The following is a 21541-nucleotide window of genomic DNA, read 5'->3' as shown; positions in this document are numbered from 1 at the left end:
ACCATGTAGCAAGAGAACCGTTTTGGCGCAGCTCTTGCACCCCTGCATGTTCCTCCATTACTTCTTGAATGTCATCCTCCTTCACCAACCAGTCTCATGGTCTTCCCTAAGGACACAATCTTTTTGACAAATGGTGGCTTTTGTTCATGAGCTAACCACTCAAAGCCACATTCACTAATACAATCAGCCCACAGTTTTCTCTGAACAGAATTGGGGGTTACCCTGGTGACCCCAGCCCAGGCATTAACAATGATATTGAGGCAGTGCACAAAGAGGAAAATGGTTCCATAAGGAATTTTTCTAAAACTCTCAGAGGGTAAACTTTGTTCTTTTTGCTGAAGATTTTGAATAATCCCACAATATATGTGTGGGCGGAAAAAAAAGAACTATTGGTTCAGTTGTGATTATGTAAAACAAAATGCAAAATTTTTACTCATAATGTGAATCATCGCTTGTTTATCGAGTTGAAATTTGCTGAAAATTTTTGCTCGTACATCGAAACACTCGTTAACTGAGTCACTTGTAAACTGAAGTTCCACTGAATCTCAATCTACTGAAATTTTGATATCTATTATACACAAAATTTTTGCAAGTGAAAAATATATTTTCAAGTTACTTACACTGCTTTTTGAAGTCTGATGGCAGGAAAAATGAAGTCCTCTGGGTATTGAGGATCAATGAAATTTATACTATGAAGAGGTAAAAAAAAGTCAATGATGCAATAGGACTCATATATTCATTAAAAAATTAAACATTAAAAATAGCATTGCTCAAGAAATTTGATAAATATACACAAAAGTAAATGATAATTTTTTGAGGTCATCGTCAATTGAATGAGTTTGTCAGGGCATCAGACACCTCCTGATTATGCCAACTACTAGGGTTGAGGAAATGTTAAGGGAAAAAATTGTACAGATGATGACTCCTCCCAAGGAAAAAAACTTAATATGCACACACAAGGATTGGATCATAAATCATAACTATATTTCCCCCCCCCCAAAAAAAGTTGGGTTTGAAATTTCATAATTTACAAATGAAAAGCAGAATTACTGAAAATATGAAACACCAGTCACTTTTATCAATGATAGCTGGAAGGAACACTATAAAGTTATAAAAAAGGTGTCTTCTCACGTGTACATATATATTAATATAAAACTGGATCCTATAAGTCATAACTTTTTATTTTTTTTGTACATGATAACTCTCTTGGGCTGCAATAATGGAAAAACTAAAAAAAGCAAGTATTGAGATAAATATGAGTTTAAAGTTTCCCTTTAATTAAATGACAAATCAGGAAATGGAACTGTGACACTTCTTTCATCTGACCGTAAAATACTGAACTCTTTGATGTGCCACTGTTTCTACAAAGATTATTTGGATATATTGAAATGTGCAATAACTCAAAATAGCAATTTTTAAGTTATGTCGCAATTGCAGCTAATGAGCAATATGTTAGAAATATGAAGAGTGGAGGTCACGTGTACAAAGAAAGGACAAAAAAAGCTTTAAAAATAATTCTAAGGGCTGTCAAAAATAGCCCTGGACCATGTCAGATATGACCATGAATTAAGAGTCCTGCTTGTTATTGCTCCACTTAACTTTTACATAGCTCACAGGGATTCAGAAGACAATTAAGTCAATATTATTGCAATTCTATATCAAACTGCATGCAGTACAAGTTTACAATGAGCACACATTCAACAAGTATGAATTAGCAACAGGAATAAATAAATATATATATCATTGAAAATGTGAATTCCATTGCAATTCTATCACCTTAAGCAAAAACTTTTCTCTCAGTACCGCAAATTTAACTTTAAAATAAATCTTCCATGCATTCATTCAAAAAAATTCAGGTTATAAAAGCAGATTAAAACATAAAAGCAAGTCCTAGTTTGATTCTGCACTTACCAGATTGCATTGTTCTTTGGTATGTCTGGAAGTGCAATCACCGGACTAAAAATTGTCCTGAAATGAAAATAATTGAAAAAACTTTTATTTGTCCACAAACACCCAATAAATTAAAAATTAAAATGACTCTTATAAAAAGTACATTTCTTTTATATAACACTACAATAAATTATTCAAAAAGTGATATAAAAATTGTTTTTTTTAATCATATACACAGTACTAGTTTTTTTCCCATTCAACGTGCGAAAGGGCTTGTGATAGGTGGTATGAACTTCCACAAATCCATCAACAGAGAGTAAAATTTTTGTACTTTTTTTTATCCTGCGAGGGAAAAAATTCACTATTAAGAAGAGGAAGCCTGTTTCTACAGGCCATCTTACCACTCTTGATGACCATCTTACTACTTTTAACTCTATCTAATAAGATGAAAATATTTGTATTCCACTAATTATTTGCTACTATTTTATACAGGAAAAAGTGAAATAAAATATCATTTGGGCACTCTAAACAAAAGATTTTCACTCAGAAAAGAAAGTGTTTCACAAACTTTTAGCCCTTTCAAAAGACATACACGTATCATAGCAAATGCTATGGTACAGTGAGTAAGCCTTAAACAAAAAGCTGGCCAAAGACATTATTTTTAATAAGATGGTGAGGAGAAGGACAACACTTCAGAAGCTGATAAGGATAATTTACACAAGAAATAAGTTTGATACAACTTAAACTTTAAAATTAACAAAACAGTCCTCACAAATTAGGATGCCATGAACAAAAGAAAGCAAATCAAAATCATGAGTACTGTAGGCATTTTTTTTTCCATGTGGCAGTATACGCCTATCCAGTACAAAAGTAAATCCATTTCTAAATGATAAAATTATCTGTGATTCTGATAAGTGCCACAGACACCATACATATTAGAAATTTTTTTTAAATAATGAATATAGTTGTGTGTGATAACAGTAACTTTATTTAGCAAGTTTCATGTTTAAACCTTCAGCCGAAGGTGATTTTTGAATTTTTCTATACAAAATCATAGGATATTTTTATCTGCAAAATTTTACCAAATATGTGAAAATCAATATTCAGATTGCCTATGGCTAGAGCGTTAAAATTCTAAATCAAGGTTTGATATGAAAAGATTTCAGATACATTTCTTTCTTTTTAACGCAGATAACAGATGTTAATATATGAATACAATTCTGAGCCCTGATTTAAAACTATGAAGGAAGCATCCTAAAAAATCCCCACATTCAATTGTCAAATTTCCAAATTCTTTCAATTTAAACCCCCAAAGTTGAAAATAAACATAAAATCACACTCACCCATCAGGTTTGATCACATCACTAGCAAGTTTTACCTTGCCAGCCATTCCAAAGAAGAGCTGTGTGTTCAAATCCACTTCCTATAATTAAAAAAGGACCCTGAAGCATGAGTGAATATTGCAATAACAAAAATTAAATAATAGAAACCATATTTTGGTTCCTTATAGAAATAAAAATTTTGTTAATTTATCAAATAGAAATACAAATTGATGAAGTAAACCAAATATATTTTAAAGAAATACAACACAGGGATGGGGTAAACTGTAGCAGTTGTGATGCATTGCTTATAATCACATGCATATACCGTGAAACCAAGACAGACACTGATGAGATGGGAACGTGTCTTGAAAGGAATCAATTTCAAATTTATTTTAAAATTTGTGTGAATACATGTTATATGATATTATTGGCAACCAAGGAGACAGATGTCCCATACTGGTTGTTACAATGAATAGGTTTAAAAAATATAGTACAGTGATATTATTTTCAGATATATGATGGGAAAAAAATATTAAAAAGATAGTAGTTACAGATAAAAATAGTATAATTAACAAAAAATGAATATGTTAAAAATTGCAATATAAACAATAAAGAATATTCTCATGCAACGGCGGAGTTGCTATAAAAATTACATATGAATAACATCAACATGAGTTCTTAATATAGACTTAATATTTACCCAAAATACATAAAAGAAAAAAAAATTGAATAACATGTTAACGATATACATAATAAATATGGAGCCAACACATGAATTTGTACAGGATTATGGGAGGTGATTTAAAGATATGATTTAATTAAGCATAATGTTAGAGGATGTAATCAGAAATGGGACTCAATGTTAATGAGTTCGAGTAGGTAAAGTTTGAGGCGTTTTTTAAAGGAAGTAAATGCAGTAGTGTCAGTGATTTCTCTGGGTAAATTATTATAGAATTTTGGAATAAGAAAGCAAAAGTGTTTAAGAATATTTTTATGAACTAATGGCAGTGAGTAGATGGCATTTAGATGAGCAGAAGTACGGGATACGTTAAGAGGTAAGGAGTATTGGTGTTTTTTTATTATTAATAAGGATTTATAAAAGTAGAGGTAACGCACTGGGAGAATTCTTAATCGATGAAATTGATCAATTAGAGGGGTAACATAATCATTAGTGATGCATCTGATAGCTTTATTTTGGAGAGAAATAATAGGCTTAATATTAGTTAGATAATCTCCACCCCCAAACTGAGAGAAAATACATTAAATATGAATGAAACATTGAATAATAGAATGTTATAAGGAAATGGTTATTAATGTACGGTTTCAAAAGAGAGTTTTTTCAATGACTAGTGCTTTGATGGGTGCCTTTATAAAACAGAAATCTGTCTAAAACTGGAATATTATTTGTCTCTTGATGTTCTGTTTCGTACAGGTTTTACTATATATGCTATAATTTAAGGGCTTGAAGCAAGGGGTTAACTTTATTTTTGAAACTTTTAGAAAACTAAAACAACCTATGAGGAGTGGCCCCTTTCTTTCTTGAATGCTACAATGATTATAAAAACGAAACTAACTTCTGGAGTTACCTTCATCAAATGAATGAAAGATTTCTTCTAACAAGAAAGTGGACATAACTTAAAACTCAAAAAATGAAGCTAATCCCCTTCAAGCTTCAAACCCTCCAATCATCATACGACTAATGGCTATGTATCATTACATTTACTCACCAAACATGACCAGGCTGTTACTCACTAAATTTAAGAATATCAAAAATAGAGGGGGGGGGGGGGGAACAGCTAAATATTCACTAACATTTCTATATTTAAATATGCACTGATATGTTAGTGAGGAAGAATACTGTGTCCCAAGCATATATAATGCACATTATAGACATCTAGTAAATAAATTAAAATTATAAAAAAATCACTCACCAGCAATTCATTGCATGTATTTTCATATAACCCCAGAAGGTAATCATAACCATTGTGACCTTTTCGAACATATAGCCTATCACTGCCACGTACATTTCGCCTTCCTGTAAATAATGCAAAATACTCTGTGATTGTGAACATATTCAATACCGTTTTGCCTTGCGCAATATTTAAAAAATGAATAACAACACAGAGGTTTTCATTACTGGCCTTACTAGAACAGAGGCCCAGTTAGTTTCAAAAAAATCTGGTAAGACTATAGAAATTGAAATCAGTACAAAATTAATTACATATATATTGCATATTGAATATGTCAGGAATAATGAAGTATTAGGCTCATAAATGTTGATTAAGTTAGAGCCCCTTTAATAATGTACATTAAGGTGCCTTAGATCAGGTACAGCCCAGACAGGGAGAGAAAAAAAAAGGAAGAAATAATTAGTTTTTAGAAGAGGAGCTGGAAGGAAAGAAAAGGAAAAGAAGTTTTACTAGATATCGCCAAGAACTGAGGGAAGTAATAAGTAGCTGACTGTTGTCATTATCAGTAATTCTTTGCGGCTTTAATAATTGTACTCTGCTGCTAATTTTGTTTTCGTGTTTTCTGAGTGAGATGAATGCTATTGAATTTTTTTATAATTTTTTGAGGATGACATCTTGGGACCCTTTCCTTATTAGTATTATTTTTTTATCATCATCATCAACGGTACATCACTCCTAAGACTTGTTCACCCCCCATGTTTAGCAGCCACCACTCATCTGTCGTTTTTAATCATGTACAATTAAAAAAAATCCAGCCAGGAAAAATGAAAAATAAAAATAATATCTCAGAATTATTAGGGATTGATGAAAAAAATATTGTGCATATATGTGGCCCTACATAATGACAATCCATTCAGTATTTTTCGTGAAAAACACTATACATCCCAAAATATACAGTAATATTTGATTATCAAGTCTCCCCCCACAAAAAAGTAGGGGGGAAGATAATAAACCCTCACAAGAAAGAATATTTTCATATTTTTACCCCAAATTGGTATTTTAAATGAAATTTCAAAATACCAATGCCACTTGGCAGTCAGTGGCATTCCTAGCAGAAACACTAAAAAGAAAAAAATTGGATTTCATTTGCACCTAAACAAAGCGATACAAAATTATGCAACATGCATCCAAAACCCATTACCTATGTAAGTACAATATACTCACTCTCATCTTCTGTCAAAAGAGGATAAACTTTTCCAAGAGCCTTCAGTAGCCTTTTTTCATCAACAAATGGCAATAAAGCTACTCCTAAAAATAAATTTATTTAAATTATTCATTCGCACATTGTAACAAGAACTATCGAACAATAATTTTCAAATTTTCAACCTCAAACCTCTCATGTAAAGAAAAATATTATAGCATGATAAACAGTTCCAACCTTGTTGAAACTGCTCAAAATTATTTATTGAAATCTATTTCCCCATACCCAAATGAAGTAAAAATTATGGTAAGTTATGACTGAAAAATTATTACAATGGAGAATACCGTATATATGTGCTCATACGAAACCTGTGTGCATGAAAGGGTTAAAATTATTAAGGGCATTAAACTAACTGGGAAAAAAATGTTATCACAGAAAAAACCAACACTGTTTATCATACAGTCTTAACGATTAATATTTATATTGCAGACAATCTTCAGTCTATTTAAATTCTTCAAATGTGGAAGATATATAAAATTCTTTCTTGAACACGTGCATCTCAAAAAAAAAAAAATAGTGTTAAAGATCGTGATAGTGTTAGTGATCGATACATAATATATAAACAGCACTTTCCAGCATGCACTGATTCATTAGAAGTTCCTAAGAGAAATCTTTATGAGGTGCATGTACAGTTAAATAGTGGCAGTATATTGACGTGAAGCTGATTTTCTGTAGTTATAATCCCTGAATAAATGTTTATAAAAAATCAATATGAAATTGAGACAAATCAATCACTAACCTTGCCAAGCATATTTTTTTCCATTGAGATCCACTTTGAAATCTGTAGGATAGAAGTCTATGATTGGGCTTTCCTAAACAGAGGTGAGAAGTTAGATAATTGGGAAACTAGAAATATGATTTCGAGGAAATGTAGAGTTGAAAAATATGTCCTTGTTAATAAATCTGATTAAAATGATTGATAAAAGAGTAAAGTCTGAAAAAAACAAATTGGCTATACAACAAAAAAGTGAAACAGCTATGGATATAACATGCTTAAAAATGAATTTTGAACAAATATTTTACAATTAGAATTTGCAGAAAGAAATGAAAAACATTGTTTCATTTATTTGTCAGACTTCATATTATTTCAGTTTGAGAACACTTACTGGATCTGTCATGAGTTTTCCCCATGGTTCTGGGACATGATCTCTGCTGGCTGCAGGAAACACGCCCATCAGTTGTTCCAATGGTTTGAACTTGAAGAATAAAAGAATGAACCATATGCTTTGAAATAGATTTAGATTCAACATTTGAACATAACTTCTGGAAGACTGATAAAGTTTAATAATCAATTAAATTTAAGAACAGATGCTGAAAATTATTTGCAACTACTGATTTTTTCCTTCAATTGAGCACCATATTCAAGTATAAAAATTTTAAATACTCATACAACAAATCTAAAAAAAAAAACATAAAAACCACATTCATAAGATTGCACAACATGTTATTACAAATAATAAAGCACAATCTCTTTACCGGTTCTGTGGCTCGCTCAAAATTTATTTGTATATCTCCAACATTTACAAAATCTGAAGCAAAAGGAGCGTAATGATAAGGGAAGAACCATTTCCAAGTCGCACAACCCTGTAAAAATAGAAAAACAATCAGTAAAATGAAATTTATCTAAACAACAAAAAATTATCATTTACATAATCCATGCAATAAAACTATTTTGTGATTTTAAAAGGGGTAATAACTAATTAGCACCAATTTTAAATATACTTAAACCCTTAAAAGCTCCCTCTAAGTTAAAAAAAGAATAAAGCCAATAAATTACTGTTAAATTCTGGCATAGATGGGATAAAAAAATACACACTTACAGCAGTAATGACAAAATATTACGTCTAACTTCATGCACTTTTTTTTGACAATCACAAAATATCTTGGATCCTTAAAACTCTCTAATTTCGGTCCAGCTACTGTGTTGAAGTTGTTTTACAAACATATTTTCCATTCCCCCCTCAACTTGTTGATCAACTACTAATGGATGCAGAAATTTTATTCAACGTTTGATAGCAAAATAGAGACAGTTTTCTTTCTTTTCATAGTAATATAGGAATATGCATACAGAATAAGTAATAGAAAAAGATAAGAGTATCTTCTTGTTTTTTTATTATTCCCAGTTTCAAGGGGAAAGCAATATCCCACAAAATTGAAAAAAAAAAGTTCTTTAAAATGGGTGGCAATTTCTAGAAGTTATAGTGATTTCCTCTGTGGCAGTGCAGATGAGGCAAATTTTAAAAACCACTTATAAAGGGTTAAATGAATTATTCTGAAAGAAGAGTCTAAAACGAATTCATTGGAAATAATTTACTGTTTTTTTCCAATGTGGTGCATACTCGTAAATATAGCTATGTTAAAGGGAAAAAAAGGAAATAAATTTATAAGATGATATATTTTTACCCAGGTAATTACATAGATTTTGTGACAAAGCACATCAAATCAAATACTCATGAAAAGGGGGGCAAAATCAAACTCTCATGAAAATTGAAAAATAAAATGCTTTTACTCATGAAAGATTTTAGGCAATTCAATCATGTAAATTGCATAGAGAATTCAATTTTTTTTTTACCAGTAATATTAATATTTTGTATAAAGTTATTCATAATTATTTTCTTAAATGAACTGCAATGAAAAAAATTGAATTTTTGTAATAATGGCACGAGATTTATATTATACATAATATCCATTTTTATCATTGTCTATTAGTCACTTTCTAAAAAGTTAGTCTTAGAGGTAACTTACAATTAAAAAAATGTTTCAAACAGCACACGTACATTTCAAAAATATTTCTGAAAAAAAAAATTCTATTCCAAAAGTAAAAATTTTATAAGTTCATGAGTGCGGTTTTTCTTTTGTAAAAAAATCTTCATGCTCTGATGCCATAAAAAAAGCTATACATAACTACCAATATGATTTTCTGTGGATATCATTAAATGGTACAAATTTAAAAGGAGATAAAGTGCTGGGCTTTAGAATAAATATTAGTCTCAATTCTGAAATATATTTGTTTTCGTATGACTGAAATTTTCCAGCAAAACAAAAAGCTTTTCAAATTTAATTTGAAATAAGTACATTAATAAATAAGTCAGTTTAGATTAAAATAGTATGGATTGTTTTATGTTTAACATGTCAATACATGAAGCTGTTTTTATATATAACTTATAATACTTATGAATAGCACAAAAAATTAGATTTCATACCTTTTTTAGAAAAATATGCATATTTTTTTGGCTTGAACAAGTAATATCTAACACAAGGAATATTCAAGATGATGTGCAACAACATCTGAATTTTTTTTTTCTTTGCAAATTGAAGTTACGGCAGTGACTAATTGGTTCAAGAATTGGCTATCGACCATTAATAAATATTGTCATCCTGTATACTGTACATGTAAGTTGCTTCTTATTTTAAACTACATTTCAGTTATACATTAATTCAAAATTTAATCACAGTTTTTCATTAAAGTCATATAATAAGGGTTCCATTATATCTAAATTCTGTAATATTCATAAAAAAGTTTTTAAATAAAATGTTAAACATAAGAAATCACTAACCTGGTAATAATATCGGAGGACCCAACATAAACCTTCAACATAAGCTGCAGCCTGCAAAATAAAGAGAAGGGCATATTTTAACGCTTTAATGAATGAATTCAGATATTTTGATGGAAATGCTGTCACTTTACAGGATTTTTTCTGCTCTTTCCAAATATGTGCATAATTTGAGTGTAGGTCTTTCAGAAACTTCACAGATTTGGGTTTTTCACTTCAAACTCTTCTTCCATAATCCATTATCCACCATAATTTGAACATGGTTTGAGATATAGGGCAGGGTTGATAGGGTGTTATATGTTCCACTTGGGCTCATCTATCACCCTGCTTTTGTTTGGCAAATTAGGTCACACATTCACCCTGTATATATATCCTATTTGAAAGTCACAGAAGCGATTTTTGAAAACATGAAATTTTATTAACACAACACAGTTTTGTTGTGTGACCCATCTTTATATTAACAAGACTGAACTATATTAGTATGGAAAAAGTACAACAAAAGTAAAGTTTGATTCCCTGCAGGGGCAGTTGAATTTTTTCTTTCCAAAATATATTTTCGCATCAGCCAGCTGCAAAACAACTTCGTATGGATAGCAGAGAGTGACATCTTCTTTGAAAAAGTAAAACTGACTATCAAAAAGATTAATTCACTTAAGTTTTAAAGGCAAGAAATAAAAATTATAGCGATTTTCCATCAGTAAATTACATGACAATTCATAGAATCAAAAGGAATAGGGGAAAGAAGGTTCATCAAAATAATCTGAAATTATTCTCACCACTTTGTGTCTAAAGGCAATATTATGTCTCGAAACATCGAACTTGACCTCATAATAGCGTTCTTTCCATCCATCTTCCCATAACCTGAGAAAAATTTTAATGAAAGTGTTTCTTTTAGTACATAGCAATAATACAGTACAAAATACAAATGAAATGCAATAAAAAACTCCTTTATTTATTTATTAACTCAATAACCAAATGAGATTTTTGTGGCATTTAATTTTTAATAGTTAAATAAAATAATTTAATAATTATTTTTAAAAAATTTGAAATAATTATTAACTTTTACTATTTTCATTCGTCTGTAATTCATTAAAAAGCCATGTACAGTTGAAACTTGATTTAACACAAACCTACAATTTATGAACTGCACATTTTTACGAAGCAGTCTTATAGCCCCAAGCACAATATACCATTCCTTTAAACGTCTTTCCCATTTACAAACTAATTATCAAGTCTGCACACGTTCATAAAAATGAGAGTCAACTTTTGTATTTTATATTCCAAAATCTTCATCACACTTTTTTATGCTTGTAGCTATTCTACACCTACTTTAAATCATAGTTAAATCAATTCTCTTATTCTGTAAAATTCTAATGAAGATTATTGCATGGCAATTATAATTTTTAAAATGAATAGTGAAATTGCTTCACATTCAAACTAATATAAATATAACAGTCAACTCATGTGTAAAATAAACGACCAGAAATAAATTTTCAAGATTCTTTTCCTGCCAAAAGATACAAGCCAATACCTAGCGGTTAAATAAATGCATCTGGTTTTAATTACTAACATAAATCAAAGTTCATTTCAATCACCATAGTTTTTGAAAAAGTGCTGTGATGCTTACATGTCCTGCACACATCTGCAGAAGCAGAGTTTATAGGCATTTGGTTTCTCACAAGTTTCATCGCAATTTTTTTTTTGAAATAAAAGTTATACGAAATGACTTTAACTAGTTAAAAAATTTTTCTTCTGCTGTTTGAATGTAACTCTAAAGTAAAATAAAAAAAGCCAAGAGACTTTCATACCCTATCAAAAAACATTTTCCACCAAACTCTCTCTGGCAAATTTAAGATTTCAAAAAGAAATTTTTCACCAATTGTTGCAGGCAAGTGCAATGCAACATTGAAATGAAAGTTATAATAATACTCATAACGTATTCCAAACTACCCTACCCTCATGGATGGTAAGATTATGGGGGCACATGGCCCCACAAGAGAGGGGCTGACGGGGCCCGAGATGATTCCTCATTTTTTGCTTTTTTCAAGCAATAAATTCACTATAGAAAGGGCCCCACTACAGAATATGGGGGACATGATGGAAACTCCTCATTGACAAAAATCAATGAAGGTGATATTGACATTTAAAATCCTTTTTTAATTACATGTGAAAATGCTATAACTGGTGATCACAAAAATGATAATGTAATTCTTTTATCTAAATGAAATGCGTGAAGGTAGAGGACACTAAAACCATTTTAAAATTTCTTAGTCTATACATACCTGACATCATCAACCGGTTCCGGTTCTTCTTCAGAGTCATCGTCAAGCTTTCTTTTTTCACCTCTTGGGGCTCCATTCGCATCCTGAAGATACAAAATTTGAGAACAAATTCAAATCAAATACTAAATAGGATGCTAAAAGTGATGAATATAAATGATAACTTTTTTATGGACATAATATTAAATGATTATTTCATGCAAATGTTAATTAATAACTGCAGCAAAACCTTTCTTTAGAAAGTGATATATATATATATATATATATATATATACAGGGTGGGCAAAAGTCAGTAGAAACTTTAAAAATTCATAAAAACCGGGAAAATAACCAAAATTAAAAACGGTTTGCAAGGTTAGTATCACTAAGTTACTGGAATTATTCAAGACAAAAAAAAACCACCCAATAGGTGGCACCGATGCACACAAGTCAAAGAAAAGATAACGAACAGAAAGAATTTATTACAGCAGTATGTGTACCACATGACCACTACCACAGGGGATAACACATTGCAGGCGAGTCACAAATCCAGCGACAGCAGAGTGCAGAAGGTCTGGATGTGTACATGACACCTCTCAGCAGATTTCATCTTTCAGTTCTGACAGATTGGATGGACCAGATCGATACACCCAGGATTTCAAATATCTCCTTAACCAGAAGTCTGCCAGTGTCAAATCTGGAGACCAAGATGATCATGGGAACCAGGGTTGGTAAAAAAACCGTTTTTTTTTTAAAAAAACCAAAAAACCGGGTTTTTTTGGTTTAAACCGGTTTTTTTGTTTTAAATAGTATTAACATTAAAAACAATGAAATTTCTGAAAAATCATTCAAACTTGTAATAATTAACTAAAATAAAATGTTTATTAATGCAATTAACACTATTCCCATGCTAATTAATCAATAAATATTTATTACATTTTAACAAAAACCATTTTGCCATTTAATTATTTTTTGCTTAACTCAATGGATTACTGTGTGTTTGAAAATTCTTTTAATGTTATTATTAATCATATAATATATAAAGGTTTTTCTCCAGTTACTTTCAGTATACTTAATTACAAAGGTATTTTGCAAAAAGTAATATAAATTAGGTGAATATAATGCATTTAATGAAGCATAAATAATGCAGATTAATTAACGATGATTTACGATATACAGGGTGATTATAACTAAGGTTCTGATTTCAAAATACTGTAAAAAAAGAGTGATTGTCAGAATGACTTGAAAATTGACATGAATATTCCTGAAAAAATTCAATTTTATTTGATAAAGGGGAAAAAATACTTAAAAATGTAAAATTAATGACATCATCCAACACGTGGGAAATTTGCTTGCAGAATGGAAACGATAGCCAGTCATGGGAAAATTATAACTTAATTATAGCATTGCACGAGTCCATAATTCACGGAAACATCACAAAAAAAAATGGAGTAATTGAACAAATAACTACAACTTACTCAAAAAATTTTAAATATGTTGTCCACCGCGTGTTCTGGCTATGAGGCTGAAAGCACAAATATTCTTGTTCAACAGCAGAATCGGAATATGCCATGGTCATAATGTGGATGTGCTTGCAATTCAGCTTTATTAAACCAAACGCGTCCCCTTTCCCCCGTTCATATTCCTGAGGAATGAGGAACTTCTAACATATAGGGAATGTGCTGGAGATTACAATTCACCAAAGTTTGCAATCTGACCACTGTTTATAACATTTTGAGGTACCCCCACAGCCAGAAGTTGCAAGGGTTAAGGTGCATCCTGTCAAAATGGGTCTTCAGCAGCTGCTTTGCTGGTATTGCAATGTGCATCTTGATAGAAGTTCTATCCACACACTGATGCTGTGGAAGTGCCGAAATGATGTGGTTGCACAAAATAGATTATACTGCTGGCTAAGTACAGCATCGTCTACTTGCACATTTTGCACTTTTTTCTTTTGCGAAAGAAGCGTCCATTGCTTCAGGAGTATCCATGCAAATTTTCAGGTCATTCCGATCAGTACTTATTGTATAGTTTTGGAATCAAAACTTAAATTATAATCACCCTGTATATAGCTGATTATTTTTTATAAATCTGTTACTACTATACAGTAGAACCTTGATTAACTGGGCTTAACAGTGTGTGTGTGAAATTATAAAAAAAACAACTATTGAATATATTAAGACTGGGAGATATACAGTAGGAGATGTGCTACTTCTTATGGGAATGAAAATGTATGTGAGGTAATGTAACAACTAGTACACTAGTCTTTGTCCTTCAAGGACAGCTGGTGTCTTTATTGGATTATAGGACCACTTGCCCCTAGCATGATGGTGTCACTACTGTAGCTGCTTCTTTGTGAACGGAAAAAGAAACCCTGTGAGATAATACACCACTACATTTAGATGTGTGATGCAATCCTTATTCATGAATTTGCTAAAGATAGAGCATCAGAATGTAGCCAAAGGTTAGAAAATGTTGTAAGAATGAGAAATTTTGGCTTTTATATATAACTTTAAATGACTAAGATACTTCATATGAAAAATATATATATATTCTGGCCACTTTTATTAGACTTTTTGAAAAAAACCACTTATAAAATCTTATGTCATTTAAAGATATACCGTCAGAATGTACCCCAAGGATATAAAATAAGGTAAAAATGAAGCATTTTGGCTAATAATGAACAAATATGATATTTTTCAGGGAAAAAAATTATATTTAGGCCACTTTTATCTGATTTTTTGAAAAAAACCAAAGTGGTTTTTTTAAAAAAACCAGTTGGTTTAAACCAACGTGGTTTAAACCAAACAACCCTGATGGGAACCTGCAATGCCTGCTAATGATTTTGTCTTCCCCGAACACCTGTATCAGGAATGCCTTGACCAGAGTAGCAGTGTGACTAGTTGCTCCATCTTACATAAGCATGACGGTACTAAGCGCATCTCTTTCACACAAACATGACAACACGTTACAGAAGCGTTAAATAATGCTGAGAGCATTCTCAGTAGCTGTTTTCCACCAATTTACTGGGCACTGTATTTCAAAGGGTCCTATGATGAACAAACCTGTGAACCCACACCACACTCACTTTTGGGGGAATGCAATGGTTTCTGCATGTACTCACGTGGATTAGACATAGTCCAGATGCGACAGTTATGGGTATTAACGTCACCATGAAGAGAAAAATGAGCTTCCTCTGTCCACAAGATGTTACAGACCCAGGTGGAATCCTGTTCAATTTTGGAGAAAGCCCACCTTGCAAATGCTGCTCAGACGTTAGTTGACAGGAAGATGACACACCAGAGACAACTAGTGTGATCTCATGACGTGAAGAAGTTGGCCATCACTTTTCGTTGCAAGGAGCCGTAATCACATAACGACCAGACGTATCACGCTAACATCAACCACATTATCACCTTGAGAACTTAATGTAGATATCTATTAACTATACGTGAGAATTCATCACCAACTACCCGGACCAGCCAGAGTAGTATGAAACACTACATTCAAAAATATTAGTTGAACATGGTTAGAGAACGCTCACATCATCATATGATGTTAGTAGATTAAGGTGAGAGCTTCCTGCTCTACACTCAGAACTGCTCGCTAGCGAAGCTGGATGAACAGAAGAATGAATGCAGAATGATTACAATGCTGAAGCTTCAGCCAGGAGTATTTATAGCGGTGGAGAACAGGCTTTTCATCAGACCAATCAGCATACTGTTGGCCTTCGGCGCAATGAGAATTCGATGACGCCACTCAATGAATTTGCATATGGAGACGTGGCTTGCAATTATTAAACACTATTATTTTTCATGGGTGGCAACAGGCTCAACAAGATGGAGGAAGTTGATCAGGCTTCTCCTACTGTTTACATGGCATTTATTGTGACATTTATTGTTTATTTATTATTGACATTACTGACATTTTATTGTGTTTCACAAATTTTCCACATGACCTTGTGGAAGACTAATCAGGCTGGGATCTCAACCGAAGAAACGGTGTGACGAATGAAACGAACATTAATGCTCTGGTGCACGGCAAAGTCCTTTTTACTTTTTCCTTGCCTAGCTCCGGGGATTTTCGTGCTACGGGTGCCATTCCAACGCTATTTAGTGTTTTTCAGTATGGAGATCGCATTCCAATACAAAAAACTTGTTGTTGCCATTTGATATTTTCGAAATTTTCTCACTGTAACGGTAACTGTTTTCCATATCATTCTTGAGCGCATACCTCAAAATACCTTATGCCAAAATTTCATTGTTTCTGTGAATGGTATGATAGTTAGGGGCTCACATGTCGGGATAGTTTCTTTATAATCACCCTGTATATCAATGCAGAGAAAATATCGCCATATAAAACAAACACTATATAAGCAAAAGTCCTGTGACTCGACCGGGGCTTCTCTCGGGGGACCACTTCATGTTAAGGTTAATAACCTTAATAGAAAATGATAAATGGAACAAAGCCCAATTTCTGGAAAAAGCGTAACTGAACAACTATCACAGAAAAAAATTGTTTGCACATCATCTCATAGATGTACTCAACAGCGAGTTAAGAAATATTCTACTAAGCATTAATTTCATTTTTCAATGAAACATACATTAGTAATTCAATATTCAATTTATTTATTTTCTTTCGAGAAAATCTGCATGAAAATTTAGAACAATTTTTACACCTTCTTTAACCCTTAAACATGCAGCTTTGCATATATGTGAAAGGTTCTTTAAACTTTCATCACTGCAGCCAGTTTGAATTCAGAATCGCCTTAGCATATAAAATGAGGTCATATTCATTCCATTTAATATTTACAATTTGTTGGTACATGTTCCAATTAATGGTAAAAACTATTTGTTTGAAGAGTAAGTGCGGATACAATTTGGGTAATTTGATGAAATGTTTTATTTGAATTTTTTTTTATCTTGTGAAGTCCGAAATCGAAATCACAAAAAAAGTAGTTAAATATCTGTAAAGTAATATTACTTCAATACATTTATTTTGCGTGCAATTTTTGAGGCTCTGCACATCCTCTAAGGTCCTGTATAATCATTAAAATTTGAAAAAGATTTTTTATACGGTTTTTCTGGATTTTCAAAATTCATGACATTAACTGTGAAAAAAAAATTATCAGCTCAAAAAAAATTGCTTAAGACCCCATTGCCAGGACCATATAAAAAATAGCCTGTTGACAAGTAAATTTCTTAAATAAGAAGTGTTTCTATACTAGAAATAAAGACTGGAAAATAAGACTTTTGAAACAGGTTCCATTGTATTAATTTTTAAACTGATTACAGAAAAAAAAAATCGTTTAAAAAAGTGTTACTTACTGCAGGTGTCATCATAGCAGCTAGTGCATCTTTTGGTGAAGTGCTCATTCTCATCTGATAAGCTTCATGCCGTGCATTTTGAACAGGCGATGGATTACTGGAAATTACCTAGTAGAATGCAAGCCTTATGATTACATGGATTTCCAACAGGAAAGAAAACATTTTAACTAGTGTATTTTGAAAAAATTAAAAAAAACATACTTGAGGACTAAATTGTCCACCAGGCGTAAAAGCAGGTCTATCATTCTGCATTTCCTTTACAATAAGAAATAAATATATAGCTTAAATAACATATATCAAAACATATATCAAACATTTCCTAAGAAAAAAGAAAATTTTCAGAATTTCCAGAACATCAACATTCTGGTTAGAGTAGAACTATATAAAAATAATTTAAAAGCATAATAAATTGTGAATTAAAACTTATTCATGGCAATAATGCATCTTAAAATTATGATCATTAGAAAAATAAATGAGAAGCGTTTACTTACCCTTCTCATTCTCTTCCTTCTTTGCTTTTGCCTCCGCTTGAATGCTAACTAAATTTTGTAAAATGAAAATACTCTTTTATTTTTTGATAAGGCGTATACATGCATAAAACATATAAGATAAAATGTATTTCAAAGAAATATAGTTTTACAACTAGAAATGTTAATGATTATAATTTCATGCCACCTAATATAAAACAGGAAAAACTCTCAGGCAAATAATGCAGTTTTGCTCTCTCATTTTTGAGAACTATTACTTGAGAATTTTTTATATCCCGAGTAAAACAAATTCTGAAATTTTATATTATAATTTCAATGCTAAATTTATTTCTTTATATTGTGTTGATGATATACTATCAATCACCTCAGAGATATATGAAAACATGATAATAGTATATACAGTGAAACCTAAGACACACTCTGTATGAGATAGAAACTTGTCTTGAATGAAATCAAAAGATAGTCAAATTGATGATTTGTGTTTTGATGAGCAACTTTGTAAAATGAAAATCAGTTCAAAATGGAATACTATTTTAATTTCCTGATGTTTCATTTCATGCAGGTTCAACTGTATTGCATATAAAATCTTATTTTGTGATAATATTTAAATCGGATTATCACTATACAACAACAAAATAACTACTTTATTGGAAGAAATATATAGGAGGTAAAATATATTTTTACTTTATTTTTTAAAAATTATTTAACACCACAATTCTTACTTCATTGTCTTGCCTTCTTTTGAATATGTCATCTTCTACATTACCAAGCTCTAAGGATGAAAAGTAATGCAATTATTTCAAAATTACATTTTTTAACATGACATTTTGCTAATAGAATAATAAAAATCAACATTTAAAAAAATATCAAATACTGCTAGCAGTTCAATCTTCATGAAAAAAACAAGCAAGTCTAAATTGAATATTAAATAAGATTGGCTAACCTGATAATATGACTTGAACTCTTTCTAAATTCACTTTTCCACTGTCTGTAACAAAACCCTAAAAACGGAGCATGAAATAGTGACATTGAGAATTATGGTTTTTGAAGTTGAGAAAGGAAAATTTTAATTTGTTGAAATAAATTTCGTTCATCAGCAGCTGAAATTAAAGTAATGGACCAATCCCAAATAAATATTTATATGACTGATCATACATTTTGCAATTGATTTTTGAATTTTTCACTTTTCCAAATTAAAACTCTGAAAAATACATTAAAATTAAAACATAACTTCAAAAAGTTTCAAATATATTGAGATTAATGATGTGTAAAATTGAATGATTAATCACACATCTTCCTCTTCTCAGAATCATCATCTTTAAGCATTATTTTGTGATTTTCATTTTGCACCTTTCGACGCATAAATAATGAAAATATTGAAATTTTATTTTGATAATTGAAAATATTAATATTTGAATATAATACAAAAATATAAATATTTTATTTAATAAAAAAATATAAATATTTTATTTAATAAAAAAATATAAATATTTTATTTAATAAAAAAATATAAATATTTTATTTAATAAAAAAATATAAATATTTTATTTAATAAAAAAATATAAATATTTTATTTAATAAAAAAATATAAATATTTTATTTAATAAAAAAATATAAATATTTTATTTAATAAAAAAATATAAATATTTTATTTAATAAAAAAATATAAATATTTTATTTAATAAAAAAATATAAATATTTGATAATTAAAAATATATCCCCAAAACAAATTACTTATTAGTATTTTTCTGCTTCTTGCAAATAATTTTTCTTACATGATAGTGAAAAAGAATATCAAACTCCTCAAATCTTTATGTGCACAAAAAATATTTAACTATTAGTTTATTTAACCACTTTACGATCAAGGACATAATATTGCATCCAAACGCCAGTGGAATAAATTCAAACAAGTCTTTGTTTTCTTTCGTCTCTCCTCATCACCATGAAACTTTGTTGCAACCCTACGAGAAAAGGTTCTTTTTTTACCTCTGTGATGAGGAGGTAGAAAGCCTCTACTATAGCTTCTATATTCTAAGGTTAAATAGGTTCTACTATATATACAGGAACATAAAAAGGGAAAGAGAACAAGTAGGCGAGGATGAAAAGAGAAACACTAAATACCTACTCCCTTATCTGTAAGTATTACAGATAAGAAAGATTAAAGTAATACTGTTTTTCTTTCCTTTTTTTTCCTTCATTTTTCTAACACAGGCCATTACATTAGAACAAGGTTATCATATTTATCGCTGCTTTCATCAAATAGATATCATGTGAATTTCTTGCCAATGGCTTATAAATGAAGTGGTTAAAATATAATTAGAATGGGTGGTAATTTTTTATATCATATTTTTTTGACAATAACATGAAGGCCACAGAGTATTATAAAACAGTTAAGTATAAAAATTAAAAATGTGTTAATTGCATACTCATCAAAAAGCTCACCCCCCCCCCCACCCCAGAAATCTTCATAAAAATGTTTAATTCACAAAAAAACTATTTATACATACCCCAGTCCTATAGACAGCATCTTTATAAAGCATAATCAATCTGTCAATGGCGTTCTCCCTGATTAAAATTCAAATAATTTGCATAAGTGTAATTGAAGATAAAACTAGAGCGTAAAATGTGAGCATATGCGAGTATTCGCCTGAACTTGTTTTTATTGATTACTGTAATTTCTGAAATAAATACTGCACTATTGTGAGCAGCATACTTTCAAAAAATTACTCAATAATATCTGAATTTTATCAGAAATGCTGCATCACATATTGTCCCCTACATACCAAAAGCAAGCATGTGTAAATTTTCCCCTTTTTTTTTTATCAGCTGGTTGGATACCTTATTTTGCTATCTAAGTTTTGCCTGAAACATGAATGTACATCCCTATTGAAACATTTCAGGAAAATAACTTCCATAGAATAACATGGATAGAGTAAACATTCAAACGTCATTTCCCATGTTCTTTTCTTTCTAATCACATTACATATTCATGATTCTGGCATGAGGAGGACGATATAAGAGCAGCCACTATAGAAGATTTCCTGATAAATGTCCAAAATCGGTGAGTGACGTTCAATGTTTTTTTTTGGAAGTGCAGAAGCGTACCAATTATAATGTGGGTGAAATTTGTAATACCTAACTGATTAGGACCAGTAATCAGAATTTGACAAATTGAAAATAAATTTAGCTGCCAAGAATTTTAAATCTAGACAAAAAGTAAATTTTTTTTTTTTTTACTCTTTAGGGACATACACTCACTTTGACCTCTTTATTCTTTTATTACTTTCCAAATCTAAATTTTTTTACATAAGATGACATAAATTCTAAAATTTCCTATCCTAAACTCATCATGTTAATCGTCATCATATCCTAAATTTCATCATCACATACAGAAAATTTCAAGTGCCAGTGTTTCAGAAACCTGACACCTGGAATTTGTCAAACTCTCTGCCAGTAATAATATAGATCAGCGATTCCCAAATACTTTTAGTTGTAGACCCCTGGAAATCATGGTGCCTGCCATGGACTGGA

The 21541-nt window shown here is 30.8% G+C and overlaps 1 protein-coding gene across 1 annotated transcript in view; it reads right to left on the bottom strand.

Annotated features, from left to right (window-relative positions):
- Rat1 (5'-3' exoribonuclease 2 Rat1) overlaps positions 1-21541 on the bottom strand; it is a 99819-nt gene that overhangs the window by 53223 nt on the left and 25055 nt on the right. The window contains exons 13-29 of the mRNA XM_089248342.1: positions 20518-20575; positions 18954-19011; positions 18733-18782; positions 18014-18061; positions 17724-17777; positions 17523-17630; positions 12220-12302; positions 10714-10798; positions 9941-9991; positions 7860-7967; positions 7490-7579; positions 7123-7195; positions 6347-6430; positions 5144-5247; positions 3234-3313; positions 1912-1968; positions 621-689 (exon numbers count right to left, since the gene is read on the bottom strand). Coding sequence (XP_089104468.1) covers positions 621-689; positions 1912-1968; positions 3234-3313; positions 5144-5247; positions 6347-6430; positions 7123-7195; positions 7490-7579; positions 7860-7967; positions 9941-9991; positions 10714-10798; positions 12220-12302; positions 17523-17630; positions 17724-17777; positions 18014-18061; positions 18733-18782; positions 18954-19011; positions 20518-20575 — 1260 coding nt within the window. The remainder of the gene's footprint in view (positions 1-620; positions 690-1911; positions 1969-3233; positions 3314-5143; positions 5248-6346; positions 6431-7122; positions 7196-7489; positions 7580-7859; positions 7968-9940; positions 9992-10713; positions 10799-12219; positions 12303-17522; positions 17631-17723; positions 17778-18013; positions 18062-18732; positions 18783-18953; positions 19012-20517; positions 20576-21541) is intronic.

The sequence above is a fragment of the Pholcus phalangioides genome, unplaced genomic scaffold (assembly GCF_987345545.1).
Source record: "Pholcus phalangioides strain wild (caught in Gottingen) unplaced genomic scaffold, Ppha-v1.0 ptg000003l_1, whole genome shotgun sequence".
NCBI classification, from domain to species: domain Eukaryota; kingdom Metazoa; phylum Arthropoda; class Arachnida; order Araneae; family Pholcidae; genus Pholcus; species Pholcus phalangioides.
This window is presented reverse-complemented; position numbering and strand designations above follow the sequence as displayed.